This window comes from Molossus molossus, unplaced genomic scaffold (assembly GCF_014108415.1).
Source record: "Molossus molossus isolate mMolMol1 unplaced genomic scaffold, mMolMol1.p scaffold_m16_p_4, whole genome shotgun sequence".
Taxonomy (NCBI): Eukaryota; Metazoa; Chordata; class Mammalia; order Chiroptera; family Molossidae; genus Molossus; species Molossus molossus.
The window spans coordinates 57,923,693-57,940,144 of record NW_023425377.1 but is presented as its reverse complement, the minus strand read 5'-3'; the positions used below and the strand labels follow the sequence as shown (position 1 = coordinate 57,940,144).

At 43.5% G+C, this 16,452-nt stretch overlaps 1 protein-coding gene across 2 annotated transcripts in view; it reads left to right on the top strand.

The window, feature by feature from the left end:
- Positions 1-16,452, top strand: part of DPYSL2 (dihydropyrimidinase like 2) — a 149,945-nt gene that overhangs the window by 106,156 nt on the left and 27,337 nt on the right. For both annotated transcript variants that reach the window (XM_036240655.1, XM_036240656.1), the window contains exons 4-7: positions 3,323-3,487; positions 14,367-14,428; positions 14,927-15,007; positions 15,569-15,637. In XM_036240655.1, coding sequence (XP_036096548.1) covers positions 3,323-3,487; positions 14,367-14,428; positions 14,927-15,007; positions 15,569-15,637 — 377 coding nt within the window. The remainder of the gene's footprint in view (positions 1-3,322; positions 3,488-14,366; positions 14,429-14,926; positions 15,008-15,568; positions 15,638-16,452) is intronic.

The following is a 16,452-nucleotide window of genomic DNA, read 5'->3' as shown; positions in this document are numbered from 1 at the left end:
TTACATGCAAGTCATTTCAGGCCTGTGTCCTCTGCTCCCTCCGGAAGTGAGCATGACATTCTGCCCTGTTCCCTGCAACAGTTCTTCCCAGGAGAGCTTCTACGGAAAGAGAACTGTGGGAAAACATGTGGAAGCTTTTTTGTGGACACGTTTCTGAGTGTCTTGAGTTCCTGGAGGAAACGTGTTTATTTCTCTGAAGCCCTCAGCTTTGATTGTGTCCTGAGTTTTCAAGGCTTCACAACTTTGTGGATATGGGGGGAAGCCACAGTATGACAGCCAGGGAACTGGATTGTTTTTGTAAGTGATAATGCTGTTGTGTAGTAAAATGGGCACAAGTGAATAGAGGTGGCAGGAGAAGTAAATGGGAAAAGATTTGCCCTTAGTGATTTTCAAGTGGTCCAAGGCAGACTCATTAGCACCTAGGGAGCTTATTAAAAATGCAAATTCTCACCCTGGCTGGTGTGTCTCAGTGTGCACTGAAGGGTCACGGGTTTGATTACTGGTCAAGGGCATGCACCTAGGTTGCAGTTTTGATCCCTGGTCAGGGTGCGTGCAGGAGGCAACCAACTGATGTATCTCTCTCACATCGATGTTTCTTTCTCTCTCTCCCTTCCTTCCTCCCTTTCACTCTGTCTAGAAAATCAATGGAAAAAATATCCCCAGGTGAGGATTAACAACAACAAAAAGACAAATTCTCAGGTCTCGGCCCAGCTCAGACCTACAGAATCTGAAACTCTGGGGGTGATGACCAGGGACCTATGTTTTAATTAGCTCTTAAGATAATTTTTGTATATCCTGATGATTGAGGAGCAAAGTATCAGATGATCTAGCACACTGTTGGGGTTGAGCAGGAAAATCTGGATGTGTTTCCAGGAGAACACTTCCTTCTGTGCTTGACCTGGTCTTGCAGGGTGGAGTGTGAGCTGGAAGGGAACAAATCATTCATTTGTTGAAAACATTTATTGAGCATTTATTGTATCTAGGCACTTATTCCCTGCTCTGAGGTCGTATAGAATGTAGTAGCAGTGGTTAGATAGTCAGTTATGGAAATTGATACAGAAATGACTGCAAATGGGGATGCAACCCTGGGATGGTGACATTTAGGCCCATGAGGAGAAGATGCCCAAGTAAAGAGCAAGGGTAATGGATTTCCAGAGAGAGGGTACTGCTTGTGCAAAGGCCTGGAGGTTGGGAGGGGTTGGGCTGGTCATAGGCTGAAAATGGCTGGGGTGGCCTGAAGGTGGTGAGCTGTAGGGGGCAGGTGACAGAGAGTAGGTGGGGAAGATGAGCCAGGACTGGAGCCACAGAACCCAAGGAAGGAGTTTGAATTTTTACTCTGAAGATGGTGGCCAGCTCCTGAAGGATTTAATCAGGAAATCTGATGAAAGGATCCTTCTGATCCTTCTGCCTGCTTAAGAATAGTGGTTTGGAAGAGAGAGGGAGATGGAGCCAGGAGTGTGGGGGCGTGACTAGGGAGATTCAGTCTAAACTCCCCCAACACCCACCCCTTTCAAGTCAGGGAAATGATTTTTTTTTTAATCCTCACCCGAGGACATTTTTCCATATTTTGTTCAGATAGAGTGGAAGGGAGAGAGAGAGAGAATGAAACATCGACGTGAAAGGGACACATCGAGTGGTTGCCACCTGCACTACCCAACCAGGACCGGGGACAAATTGCGACCAAGGTACGTGCCCTTAGCGGGAACTGAACCCGGGTCTCTCTGGACCGCAGGCGGACACTCTAACCGCTGAACCAAACCGGCCAGGGCAGGAAACACAATTTAAGAAGAGATACTGGAATTGTTTTGTCGGGGTTTCTATGTTAGCATTTTACAGATGGAACAGACTTGTATTAGAAGTACACACATCCTCATTGCTATCATTAGACAATATCATATTACAGTACCAGCTATGTATGTACCCATTTAATTACATATACTACCACTTATAAAAAGTAAATTTTGTCGAAAGAAAATTCAGGTTAGTGTCCACATTTTTGAGACATACAGCCAAGCTCAGTTGATTCTAATTTAGCAGTATCTGCAAAATTTGATCCATTTCAGAAATACGAGCCCACTAGCATTGCTTGGGCTGGCATTTTCTTAGTTGAGAACTGCTTGCCTAGGTTTAGAAAATCGAATATTTTTTAGAAGAATGATTGATTGCTTAAGGGTGTCAAGAGCCCTGGGTTTTACTTCTTTTTTTGTTGCACCAGTTTGATTTGACCTTGGACAGGTCATTTCAGTTTGTAATGAAGTATCTCTGTGGAAGATGAGTAATGATAGTTCTGGTAAACTTCATGTTGCCATGGTAACCGGGTGAAAGTTCTCCAAGACCTCAGAGAGACAACATGTGCAAAGGCCCTATGGCAGAAGGGAGCAGGCTGATATTGTAAGAAGTGAAAGGCAGCCTGTGTGGTTGGAGAGCAGAGTGCAAGAGGGAGATGCTCCAAGGTGATGTTGTAGAGATAGTAATGGGCCAAGCTGGGCAGGAGCATGTAGACCTTATTGGGGACTTTAATCTTTATCTGAAGAGCAAGGGGAAGCCATTGGCAGATTTAAATAGGGGAGTAACTTAAGGTTAATATGCTGTCTCATTTAATCCTCATGACAAATGTATGTGGTAGGCAATATCCCTATTTTAACTTGGTATTGGAGATTAAGTAGCTAACCCAAAACCTCAGGTCAGCCTGACTCCAGAGTCCTTTGTCTCCATATCAGCGGAACTCAGTAATAATATAACAATGACCACAGTTTTAAAACACTTTGAACTCTTATGATGAAAGTTCTCCCTTAAATTACAAAGTGGTATTATGCTGCAGAAATATGAGTGGTGATGAGAGAGTGGATACGCTGGGGATTTTTAAAAAGGCCCTGTTTGCATGGCTGGGGTCCAGCGACTTCAAGTTCCTTGCTGTCTGGTGATGGGGCGGGGTGGGGGGACTTGCCTCAAAAATAGTTATCAACACAAAGAAGGGTTTGGCAGCTCTGGATGGCCATTTGATACTGCAATTGTCCATAATGACTCATTGTCCAAGATATGTGTCCAAGGTGTGTATTTTCAGGGACTTTGAGCTGGGAAATCAGATCTGGACAGTTCATGCATGGTTTCACTGGAGTAATCATGCCATGCTCAGTTTCTGCTTTCTCCCTCTTGGGGGTAGTCAGCTGGTTTAAGTGGATTCTTAGAATCTGGTTGTAGAGATCTCCATCTCGACTTTGAAACCAAGAAGGCTTGTTTCAGGGTTGAAATGGGAAAACAGCTGTTGGCCAGAGGTCCTTGAGGCTTTTGTTGATGATGACAAATATCTTTTCTTTTCTAGTTGACCATGTCGTGCCAGAGCCTGGGACAAGCCTGCTGGCCGCCTTTGACCAGTGGAGGGAATGGGCCGACAGCAAGTCCTGCTGCGACTACTCTCTGCACGTGGATATCACTGAGTGGCACAAGGGCATTCAAGAGGAGATGGAGGCCCTGGTGAAGGACCATGGTAGGTTGTGTTGATCCTGCACCCTCATTTCAGGAACTGGCACGGCCCTGTGGAGACAAGCTCTGTGAATAGTACTTATAGATTCCTTTTAGGCCTCACCCTGGGCCTGCAGAGAGAGAGGGCTTTGGTTGCAGCTCATTTTCATTGATATGAAAACCCGACCCTTATTTCAGGGACCTGTTCTTATGTAACAACTGCTTGCAGCTTATTGGTGTGAGGAAACTATATGCCTAAACCATGTTGGGGAGTTGAGGCTATAAGAGTGATTTTTCAGTGAGGATTCTGGACAGTAGTAGGAGAGTGCCTGGGACTTGGAGTAGAGGGCTTGAGCAGCTTCTTCCTGCAAACCCGGAAGAATCAGGACAGATTTGAGGGTGAGGAGGCCCTGGGACAACCTGAGTGGTCTGTTGGTCTGTAGGACTATTTTGAAGAGCAGGATTCTAAGTATTAGGTTCTGAAAGATTTCCAGGGAGGCTGGAGGAATCTTGACTACGTCAAAATGCCTCTGGGACCCTGTTGTCCAAAGGAACCCTGGGGGTTTGGGTGGTGTTGCCCAAATAGGTCTTCCAGGGCTCCCTGAATTTGGCTATAGACTCAACTTGACTCCTGGGTCATATGTAGACCTCAATGGAGCTTAACTTTTGGGGACGCACCTATTGCTTTTGAGTTGGAGACTTCTAAGCTCAGAAGTCCCAAGAATTGTAAGTAAAATGACAGGAGGGAAATTGCTAGACATACATGTGATAAATATGCAAAGATATGGTAGAAGAAGCCCAGAATGAAAATCTAGAGTCTTGGGTTTATTGCTTTGCTCTTTCATAAACTAGCTGTATGACCTTGGGCAAATCACTTAAATTTTCTGAGTCTCAATTTTTTTTTTTTAAAAGTCTCTCACAGGAGGGTATTGGACTAGATATTCTAAGATTCTTTATAGCATGAAAGTCAAGCATTAAAGAAAATAGCTAACCCTTGATTTTTCTCACATTTGAGAATGCCAAGATTTAACTTTTGATTCTTATAATGAATCTACTCTAACTCAGCCAAGAGAATTAACTTAGCAACTGTTGCCTGGCAGCAGAGAAGGGCTAAGATGTCCTGAGGCTTGACTTTAGGCAGCTTCCAGCTCCCAGGTTAGCTTGAATTAAGCTCCAAGGCTAGGAGGTTGTCAGTACAATTGTTTACCACTGTGATGTATGTTGGGCAGGGATGTTTATTTTGGTGCCTAGGGAGGCAGGAACTCTAAAATACCAGGATGAGAATTGCAACATATGCTTTTCACACTCAAGGTACTTTTCTTAAAAATTAGCATGGAGGGCAATCTGTTTACCAAAGAAAAGACTTTATTATAGATTTTCATCAACAAGATCAACTAATCTATTTTCTTATTCAAGTCACAACACTTGGGGGAAACATTTGTGTTTAATTATTAACTTTCATTGTGGTAAAATACAGTATAACATAAAATCTATAACCTTAACCTTTGTAAGTGTACAGTCCAGTGGCATTAAGTACCTTTACATTGTTGAGCAACCATCACCATCATCCATTTGTAGAACTTTTCATCTTCCCAAACTGAAAGTCTGTCCTCATTAAATAATAATTCCCCATCCCTCTACCCCTAGTTCCTGGCAACTCCTATTCTACTTTCTGTCTATGAATTTGACATATAAGTGGAATCTTACAGTATTTGTCTTTTTGTGACTGGCTTATCTCACTTAGCATAATATTCCCAGGGTTGATCCATGTTGTAACATGTATCAGAATGTTATCGGAAAGGGGATGGGCCTGGAGCGCATCTGCCTCGGGCACCAGTAGTGTGTGGCTTCTTCACTTCATGATGGAAGATTTTACAAAAATGAGTCCAGATGATTTTTAGAGAATGTATATTAAAGCTGGAAACAGCGAAACAAGGAAGGGCTTAGCACAGAAGAGACAACAGGAGAAAGCCGAGGTGGGGCTGCTGTCAGCTCACTGCAGAGTCAGAGAAAAGGGGGCCTTGGGGACAGGATTGGGGTTAACCCAGAATGAGCTGCCCCTGTCCACTGCTCCCCCAGTTGCAAGTCTCCTGGGGACTTTTAGAGTTTAGGAGATGCATGCTTATGGGGGAAATAGAGGAGTAAGGTGACCACAGGTGGGCGGGCTGGCTCCTTTGTTGTGACGTTTTTATTTATTTATTATTATATATTTTTAAATTTAATTAATTAATTTATTTTTGTTACAGATGTTTCTCCATTTTCCCCCACTGATACAAAGAATCATTTTCCCCCCCTCCCTCACCCTCCCCGTCCTGTCCCCAGCTTAGTTGTCCATGTCCATTGTTCATGCATACATGCATATAAGTTCTGTGGTTTATCCCCACCCCCATGCCCTATTCCGGGGATTGTCAGTCTGTACCCCACTTCCACGTCACTGGGACTACCCCGTTCCTCAGATTGTTAATGTTCATTATATTCCACAAATAAGTGACATCATGTGATATTTGTCTTTCTCTGCTTGGCTTGTTTTGCTTAGGATAATACTCTCCAGGTCCGTCCAAGTCGTCCCAAAGGATGAGATCTTTCGTTCTTACAGCTGCATAGTACTCCATTGTGTATATGTACCACAGCTTGTTTATCCATTTGTCTACTGATGGACATTTGGGCTGTTTCCAGATCTTAGCTATTGTAAATAGTGCTGCTATAAACATGGGGATACATATATTCTTTCTGATTGGTGTTTCAGGCTTCTTAGGGTATATTCCTAGAAGTGGGATCACTGGGTCAAATGACAGTTCAACTTTTAATTTTTTGAGGTAACACCGTATTGTTTTCCACAGTGGCTGCACCAGTCTGCATTCCCACCAGCAGTGTACTAGAGTCCCCATTTCTCCACACTGTCGCCAACACTTGTTTGATGATTTGTTAATGGCAGCCATTCTGACAGGTGTGAGGTGATACCTCATTGTTGTTTTAATTTGCATCTCTCTGATGATTAGTGATGTTGAGCATTTCTTTATATGTCTCTTAGCCATTCGTATGTCCTGTTTGGAGAGGTGTCTATTTAGTTCCTCTGCCCATTTTTTTTTTTTATCCTCACCCGAGGATATTTTTCCATTTTTTGTACAGATAGAGTGGGAGGGAGAGAGAGGAAGGGAGAGAGAGAAAAAGAAACATCAACGTGAAGGGACACATCGAGTGGCTGCCACCCGCACGACCAACCAGGGCTGGGGTCAAACTGCAACCGAAGTACGTGCCCTTAGCGGGAACCGAACCCGGGTCTCTCCGGACAGCAGGCCGACGCTCTAACCGCTGAGCCAACGTGGCCAGGGCTCTGCCCATTTTTTAATTGGGTTCTTTGTCTTCCTTTTGTTGAGCTATATGAGTACTCTCTCTATATTGGAAATTAACCCCTTATCTGCTGTATCATTGGCAATGATGCTTTCCCATTGAGTGGGTTGCCTTTCCATTTTGGTGGTTGTTTCTTTTGCTGTGCAGAAACTTTTGAGTTTGATGTAGTCCAATGTGTTCATTCTTTCCCTTGTTTCTGTTGCCTTAGTTGATGTATCAGTGAAAATTCTGCTGTGTATGATGTCTGAAATTTTGTTGTCTACATTTTCTTCTAGGATTTTTATGGATTCATGAGTCACATTTAAGTCTTTTATCCATTTTGAGTTTATTCTTGTGTATGGTGTAAGTTGATGGTCTAGTTTCATTTTTTTGCATGTAGCTGTGCAATTTTCCCAACATCATTTATTAAAGAGGCTGTTTTTATTCCACTGTATGCTCTTTCCCCCTTTGTCGAATATTAATTGAGCATATTGTCTTGGGTCTATTTCTGGGTTCTCTATTCTGTTCCATTGATCTATCTGCCTGTTCTTGTGCCAGTACGCGGCTGTTTTGATTACAGTGGGTTTGTAGTGTAACCTGAAATCAGGTAATGTGATCCCTCCAACTTTGTTCTTCTTTTTCAAGATTGCTGTGACTATTTGGAGTCTTCTTTGGTTCTATATGAACTTTTGAAGTACAAGTTCTGTGAAGTATGTCGTTGGTATTTTGATGGGGATTGCTTTGAATCTATAGATTGCTTTGGGTAATATGGACATTTTAATAATACTAGTTCTTCCACTCCATGAACAATGTATGTGCTTCCACTTTTTTATATGTTCCTCTATTTCTTTTTTCAATGACTTGTAGTTTTCTGTGAATAGGTCCTTTATTTCTTTGGTTAAGTTTACTCCTAGGTATCTTAATTTTTTTTTTGCTGCGATGGTAAATGGGATTTTTTTTTAGTTTCTCTTTCTGTGAGTTCATCATTGGTGTATAAGAATGCTGTTAATTTTGTATCCTGCTACTTTGCCAAATTCATTTATTAAGTCTAGTAAATTTTTGATGGAGTCTTTGGGGTTTTCTACGTATAGTATCATGTCATCTGTGAATAATGACAGTCTCACTTCCTCCTTTCCCATTTGGATCCCTTTTATTTTTTCTTCCTGTCTGATTGCTGTGGCTAAGACTTCCAGTACTTTGTTAAATAAGAGTGGCGAAAGTTGGCATCCTTGTCTTGTTCCTGTTCTTAAGGGAAATGCTTTTAGTTTCTGCCCATTGAGTATGATGTTGGCTGTTGGTCTTTCATATATGGCCTTTACTATGTCAAGATATGCTCCCTCTATTTCCAGATTACTGAGCATTTTTATCAGAAATGGGTGGTGGATTTTGTCGAATGCTTTTTCAGCGTTTATTGATATGATCATATGATTTTTATCTTTCATTTTGTTTATGTGGTGTATCACATTGATTGATTTGCGAATATTGTAGCAGCCTTGCATCCCTGGGATGAATCCCACTTGATTATGGTGAATAATTTTTTTGATGTACTGTTGGATTCGATTTGCTAGTATTTGGTTAAGGATTTTGGGATGTATGTTCATCAGGGATATTGATTGGCCTGTAGTTTTCTTTCTTTGTAGTGTCTTTTTCTGGTTTTGGAATTAGAATTATGCTGGGCTCATAAAACGAGTTTGGAAGTCTTCCTTCTTGAAATTTTTGAAATAGTTTGAGGAGAATGGGTATTAGTTCTTCTTTCAATGTTCGGTAAAATTCTCCCATGAAGCCCTCCGGGCCTGGGCTTTTGTTTGCTGGGAGAGTCTTGATTACATCTTCAATATCTTTAGTTGTTATTGGTCTGTTCAAGTTTTCTGTCTCTTCCTGGTCCAGTTTTGGGAGACTGTGTGTTCTAGAAATTTGTCCATTTCGCTTAGATTATCAAATTTGTTGCCATATAATTGTTCATAATATTTTTTAACGATTCTTTGTATTTTTGTGGTGTCAGTTATTATTTCTCCTCTTTCATTTCTGATTTTGTGCATTGGGTTCTCTCTCTTTGTTTCTTGGTGAGTCTAGCTAAGGGTCCATCAATCTTGTTTATCTTTTTAAAGAACCAGCTCTTTGTTTCATTGATCCTTTGAATTGTTTTTTTGGTCTCCATGTCATTTATTTCTGCTCTGATCTTTACTATTTCCTTCCTTCTACTTGCTATGGAGTTTTCTTTCTGTTTGCTTTCTAGTTCTTTAAGTTGTGAAGTTAGATAGTGCATTAGAAATTTTTCTTGTTTCTTGAAGTAGGCCTGTAGTGCTCTCAGAACTGCTTTCTCTGCATCCCATAGATTTTGTGTTGTTGTGTATTCATTTTCATTGGTTTCCAGGAAGCTTTTAATTTCTTCCTTGATCTCCATGGTAACCCATTCATTCTTCAATAACATGTTACTTTGCCTCCATTTTTCAAATGTCTTTGCATGTTCTTGTTGCAATTGATATCTAGTTTTATGCCATTGCCATCTGAGAAGATGCTTGATATGATTTTAATCTTGAACTTCTAGAGACTTAATTTTTGCCCTAACATGTGGTCTATCTTTGAGAATGTCCCATGTGCACTTGAGAAGAATGTGAATTCTGCAGTTTTGGGGTATAATTCTCTGTAGATATCTATTAAATCCATTTGATCTAGCAGTTCTTTTAGAGACTGTGTTTCCTTGTTAGTTTTTTGTCTAGATGATCTATCCAGTGATGTCAGCGGGGTGTTGAAGTCCCCTGCTATGATTGTATTGCTGTTGATTTCTCCTTTGAAATCCTCCAGATGATTTTTAATATATGTTGGTGCTCCTATATTGGGTGCATATGTTTACCAAGGTTATATCTTCCTGTTGGATAGATCCTTAAATATTATGTAGTGACCTTTTTTGTGTCTAGTTATGGTCTTCATTTTGAAATCTACTTTATCAGATATGAGTATTGCTACCCAAGCTTTTTTGTCCTTTCCGTTTGCTTGAAATATTTTTTTCTATTTCTTCACTTTCAACCTATGTGAGTCTTTCGTTGTGAGGTGAGTCTCTTGTAAACAACATATATGTGAGTCATGCTTTCTTAACCTGTCAGCTACTTTGTGTTTTTTATCGGAGCATTCAAACCATTCACATTTAAGGTGATAATTGATATGTACTTATTTATTGCCATTTTTGTTTAGTGTGGTTCTATTTTTCTTCCTATTTCTTCTACTAATTACAGCAGTCTTTTTAGCATGTTTTGCAGAGCTGGTTTGGTGTTAATATATTTTCTTAGTTTTTTTTTTTTTTTTCTTGCAAGCTCTTTATTTGACTTTCTATTTTGAATGATAGCCTTGCTGGATAGAGTAGTCTTGGATTCAGATCCTTGTTTTTCATGACCTTGATTCCTTCATGCCACTCCCTTCTGGCCTGTAGTGTTTCTTTGAGAAGTCAGCTGAGAGCCTTATGGGGTTTCCTTTGTAGGTAACTTGTTGCTTATCTCTTGCTACCTGTAGGATTCTCTCTTTGTCTTTAATTTTCAGCTGTTTAATTACTGTGTCTCTTGGTGTGGGCCTGTTTGAGTTCTTCTTACTTGGGGCTCTCTGTGCTTCTTGAACTTGAATGCCTTTTTCCTTCACCAAGTTAGGAAAGTTTCTGTCACTATTTCTTCAAATATGTTCCCCAACCCTTGCCCATTTTCTTCCTCTTCAGGGACTCCTATGATGCGAATGTTATTATGTTTTCAGTTGTCCCACTCTTCTCTTAAGCTGTCTTCCTGGTTTTTAATTGTTTTCTTCTTTTTGTTTTCTGATTGGTTGATTTTTTTTTTTCTAGCCTGTCTTCTAATTCACTGATCCGGTCCTCAGTTTTCTCTACTCTGCTGATTAGTCCTTCCAATGTGTTCTTAATTTATGCTATGTCATTCTTCATTTCCACTTGGTTGGTTTTCAGTGTTTCTATATCTTTTTTTTTTTCATCCTCACCTGAGGACATTTTTCCATTTTTTGTACAGATAGAGTGGGAGGGAGAGAGAGAGAGAAACATCGATGTGAAAGGGACACATCGAGTGGCTGCCACCCACATGACCACCCAGGGCTGGGGACAAACTGCAACTGAGGTATATGCCCTTAGCGGGAACCGAACCCAGGTCTCTCCGGACCACAGGCAGATGCTCTAACCGCTGAGCCAAACCGGCCAGGGCAGTGTTTCTATATCTTTACTCATGGTGCTGATGTCCTTACTCATGTTGTTGAGCTTCCTCAATATCATGGTTCTGAACTCTACCTCTGATAATTTGCTTAACTGCATTTCATTTATCTCATCTTCGATAGATTTCTCTTGTTGTTTCACTTGGGACTCGTTTTTTTGTTTTTCCTTTTTGGATATCTCAGTTGGTTTTGGAGCCTGCCAAATTTTCCCTGTGCGTGTTGGTGTTCTGCTGTTTGTGGCTCCCTGTACTGGGTTTGGATGGGCCTGGGTGGGCCCACGTTAAACACCACTGACAAGTGTTACTTTCCCGGATAGATTTGCAATCCCAGGAAAGGTTCATTTATCCTCTAGCTTTTTTCTGGAGGCTTGTAGTCTCAGTTACTCAGTGACTTGGAATGTAGCCCTGGTGTTCTGCATAAGAGGATTTCCAGAGGGTGGGATAGATGCTGGTTGTTAATGAGCCTCAATTTGCACTTCTTTGCCTTACCTGGGAAAGGCTGAATTTTCGAGGGGGGTAGGCTACTGCTTTTCCTACAGCTCTGGAAGGAGCACACTGGCCACCGTCCTTTGTGGCCACAACTTAGCAAAAACTCTGAGTGCCCGCCAAATCTCGCTTTTTCCCACAGAGTTCCATCCCAGTCTGCCCTCCCTCTGTGGTAGGCCCCAGGTGAATGGCTGTGGCTATTTTAGTGTTCTGTCCAGGCTCTCTACGCTGTGGAGCAGGCTTGGTCTTTATTTCCCAAGGGCACTGCTCACAGCTGCTGCTGTCTGTGGGCTCCCAGCCCACCACCCTCTTGCACCTCCACAGGTCCTACCAGTGGCCCTGGTTACATGGTCCTGTCCTGCTGCTTTTCTGTTGCATTTTTCCAAGGATTTGTCTTTATTTCAGTTGTAATTCCCATTTGGTCCTGGGAGATTGCCTGCGTAGCTTCCATTCACCCCGCTCCATTTTCACATTCTCTATGCCTATCCTGTGCACAGCTGGGTCGCACAGGCCTCTCTGGTGCCCCCACACCCTGTAGGTCCCGTGGGTAACTGGATTGCACAGTCCATTTGGGGACCCGACTCTATCCCTGTATTATGGGCTGCTGGGTTGTACAGGCCTCTCTGGTGCTTCAGCACCCCGCAGGTACCGCAGGTAACTAGATGACACAGTCCCTGCTGGGTCGCACAGGCCTCTCTGGTGCTTCAGCACACTGCCGGCCCCATGTGTAATTGGAATACACAGTCCCTGCTGGGTCGCATAGGCCTCTTTGGTGTCCCTGCACCCTGCAGGTCCCACTGGCGTGCAGCTCCATTGCACCAGTTTCTCTTAGGCTGCAGTTTCCCACTGCTTTTGTGAGCTGCTGGACCGCACAGGCCTCTGCGGAGCCCCAGGTCCCACCGCTGGTGGCTGGGGAGTGCTGTTGCCCTGTGGGGCTTAACTCCTGCTCAGCTTTTGCTGTAGGTTTTGGGGATGGGTCTCAGCTTCTGGTCTGTGCTTCTGTTGCCTGGGGATGGATGTCTGCCCCCCAGCCTCTGTTGCTGGGGGTATATCTTGACTCTGATTGGGCTGCTACTATGGGGGATAGTGCTGGGCACCCTGCTGTCCGTGGCTTCCGTGACCAGCACCTTGGGAGCTCCACTACTGTGCACTGGTCTGTGTTGACACAGAGTGTTCATTGGTCCATTGGTGCCAGGTGCGCTCATGGGCTCAGGTTGCTGGACCCTAGTTGCTCCCACTGCCTCCTCCCAGGGAAGACCCAGGATCTTCCAAAATGGTAGGACCTCCCTGATGTGCAGGGAGAAGTGCCCTGAAGGGCCACTTACCGTGGTAGCTGGCTGCTCCCATCCACAGCACAGGAAACTTCTGCTCCGCGTGTCTGCAATGCTTGGGTTTGGTTGTCAACCTTCACGTCCACACAGTCACTCACTCTCTCATACACTCACCCTCCCTCCAGTCCTGCCCACTGCCATCTTTTCCCTGTTTTTTTTTTTTTTTTTGATGTTTTTAATTAATTAATTTTTAATCCTTACCTGAGGTTACTCCCCGCACCCCACCCCCATTTATCTTTAGACAGAGTGGGAGAGAGAAAGAGAGAGAGAGACATTGGTGTGAGAGAGATACATGGATTGGTTGCCTCCTGCAGGACCCCTACCAGGGCCGGGGGCCGAACTGCACCAAGGTACGTGCCCTTGACAATAATTGAACCCGAGATTCTTTTGTCTGAGGGCCAAAGCTTCAACTGCTGAGCCAAACCGGCCAGGACTGTTTTGAGGGTTTTTTTTACTTAAAAAAAATTTTTTTTTCCTTTATTGATTTTAGAGAGAGAGGAAGGGAGAGGGAGAGAGAGAGAGATAGAAATATCGATGAGAGAGAACATCAACTGGGTGCCTCCTGCATGCCCCCCACACTGGGGACCTGGCCCACAACCTGGGCATTTGCCCAGTTTGGAGATCAAACTGGCGACCTCTTGGTGCATGAGTTGACCTTCAACCACTGAGCCACACTGGCCAAGCTGTTTTGAGGGTTTTTAAAGACTGGGAGTTTAGGGGGGAGGATCTTAATAGAATATTCATCAGTTTTTCAGGTATGTCCTTTCAGGGTTGTGTGGGCAGGGTTTCATTAGTCATTGCAGCTGATTCTGCTGTCATCCACCTGGTTTTGCTGCTTTTCTGGGCCTGGAGTTAACATATAACTGAGCCCTACATGTTATCTCTAAGGATTGACCTTCGATATCTGGCTGTAAATTGCTTGGCCAGTTTGCTCAGCTCTCTACCAGTTTCCCCATTTTACTTGGCGAAGAATTTTCCCAGCTTCTTATTATCCTACCTCAAATATTTCCTTCTTTCTTAAGCTTGAATAATATTCCGTTAGATGGCTATGCTACATTTTGTTTATCCATTCATCTGTCAGTGGACACTTGGGTTGCTGCCACTCTTTGGTATTGTGAGTAATGTTGCTGTGTGTTTGTGTGGGTGTACAAATACAGCAACTTTTAATGTTGATATCATTTTAAACTTAGAGGAAAATTGTAAGAATACTAAGAGGAACTTTTGTACCCTATTCCCAGATTTATCAGTTGTTTATTATATTTTACCCCATTTGCTTTATCAATCTCTCTATATCTCCATCTCTCTTTCTCTCTATATACAGGATGGCATAAAAGTAGGTTTACAGTTATGAGTACGTGAAACAGAGTTAATAAAGTCATTGTAATAATGTAATAATCATAACCTGCATGTCTTTTTCTACATGAACAACTATAAACCTACTTTTGCCCCACCTTGTATATATATACATATGGATGGAATTGTAGCTCTTTTATTCCCTTCCAGATTATTTGGATTATCTGTTATAGTCATGAATCTCGTCATTTTGTCTGTCCTCCAGGGGTAAATTCCTTCCTCGTGTACATGGCTTTCAAAGATCGCTTCCAGCTGACAGATTCCCAGGTGAGAACAGTTGGCTTTTCTGAGCAGGTTCCCTGGCTTTTGGTACGCTCAACCACTGCTGTTGTCTTGAAAGCTGCCTCCACTGTATGTACATCCCTTAGCTTCAGGGGACATGGCTGGTAGATAAAGTCCTTGCTCTAACTTTACCTTTAGGGAGGGTGTGAACCCAGTGCCTTGGCCCCCAACAGGCCTTCTACCAGGCTCTGGAATCAGCATGCCATGGGACAGCGTGGCTGAGAGGTATACTCAGAGTCAGCTTCTCTGAGCTTCTTACTCCCAATCCACATCCTTTTAGGTTACTCTGCCTTTGTTAATTACTGAGAGGTTCTGCTCTGCCACACGGGCCAGAAACGTTGCCTTCAGGGTATGTAAAAAAACAGCTCGTAGAAGCAGCCGAGAGGGGTGCCATTTCTGATCCCTGTGGCTGACAGGGGAGGGTTGTACTTGTGAACAGGAAGATGGAAGTGCCTGTCTCTGACCCCAACTCCCTTCTCTCAGATCTATGAAGTACTGAGTGTGATCCGAGATATTGGTGCGATTGCCCAAGTCCATGCAGAGAATGGCGACATCATTGCAGAGGTACTGTGCCTTCCTCTCCATCATTTCTTTCTGCATGAACCATTGGGCGGGAGGTAGGCTTGAGAAAGGAATGACTTTTGTAGCTCAACTCCCAGGGGGACCTAATGTAACTATCTTGGGGCTCTGTGCTAACAGTCTCACTGATAGTGTGTGACAGAGTCACCTCTTGGTATGTTCTGTAGGACATACAAACTATTCCCTTTCCATAGAAACATTGTTTCTCTCAGTGCTGTGATGTAACTGTCTATTTGGGGTGGGGTGTGGACTCCCCATATATATTTTACACTGTAGTATCCCAGGGGAGCAGCTGCATGTATGTGAGCGGCTGTGATTGATCTGTCATAGCTCAGGCAGGACTGAGAACAGAGTAGAAAGCCCTTCTGTTCATCAGGTCTTGGGAACAGGGCCAAGTGGTCAGCAGTGCCATTTACACATCTTGCCTGAGTAACTTTAACCCAGGTCTAGCAGTCAGAGCCACCTGTAATCACACACAGAGACACACACACATGCACACATACAAACAGCAATCCCTGACAAGCTGTCTTTATTTAAACATTGCAGGAGCAGCAGCGGATCCTGGATCTGGGCATCACGGGCCCCGAGGGGCATGTCCTGAGCCGGCCTGAGGAGGTGAGCATGTGCTAAATGGAATGAACGTCTGTCTGCCTTGGGCTGCCAGAGCTAACACACCCTCCTGCCTGTCAAGATGCTGATTTTGGTTCCTGTGAGAAGTCACAGGTTACCCATGTGTGTCTTACTCAGGCAGAGGGAAGGGCTAGACTGAGCCGAGGGGTAAAACTGTGGCTTGTTTAGCTTGATAACTCCTCTTCCTGTCTCTGATTCTCTAGCCCTTTCTTGGAGAGACAAAGAACTTTTTAATCAGCATCTTGCAATCTGAGTTTCATGTTTCATACCCTGGGGCCTCCAAAATCTCACAGTCACCAAAACAAAGTCACAGGGATCTAAAAGCTCTTCTAAATGTCTAAGAAGCGCTTTGGCCAGTTTGGCTTAGCGGTTAGAGCATCGGCCTGCGGTCCAGAGAGACCTGGGTTCAGTTCCCGCTAACGGCACGTACCTCGGTTGCAGTCTGTCCCCGGCCCTGGTTGGGTCTTGTGGGTGGCAACCACTCGATGTGTACTTTTCGCATCGATGTTTCTCTCTCTCTCTCTCTCTCTCCCTTCCACTCTATCTGAACAAAATATGGAAAAGTGTCCTCGGGTGAGGATTAATAAATAAATAAATAAATGTCGAAGAAGCATAATGGAATCATATGTTTTCCCATAGTAAGTCTGTACAGGGTGATCAGCAGGGTTTGGTAGATAGACTCTTTCAAAATAGGGAAGGGAAAATTAAGAGTAGGGGCCTTGTTGGCACAAAGGTTGAGAATCACTGACTTGGATGGTGAGGCTTGTCAGTTACAAGGTGGAGGGATGGGAGAATGCCCA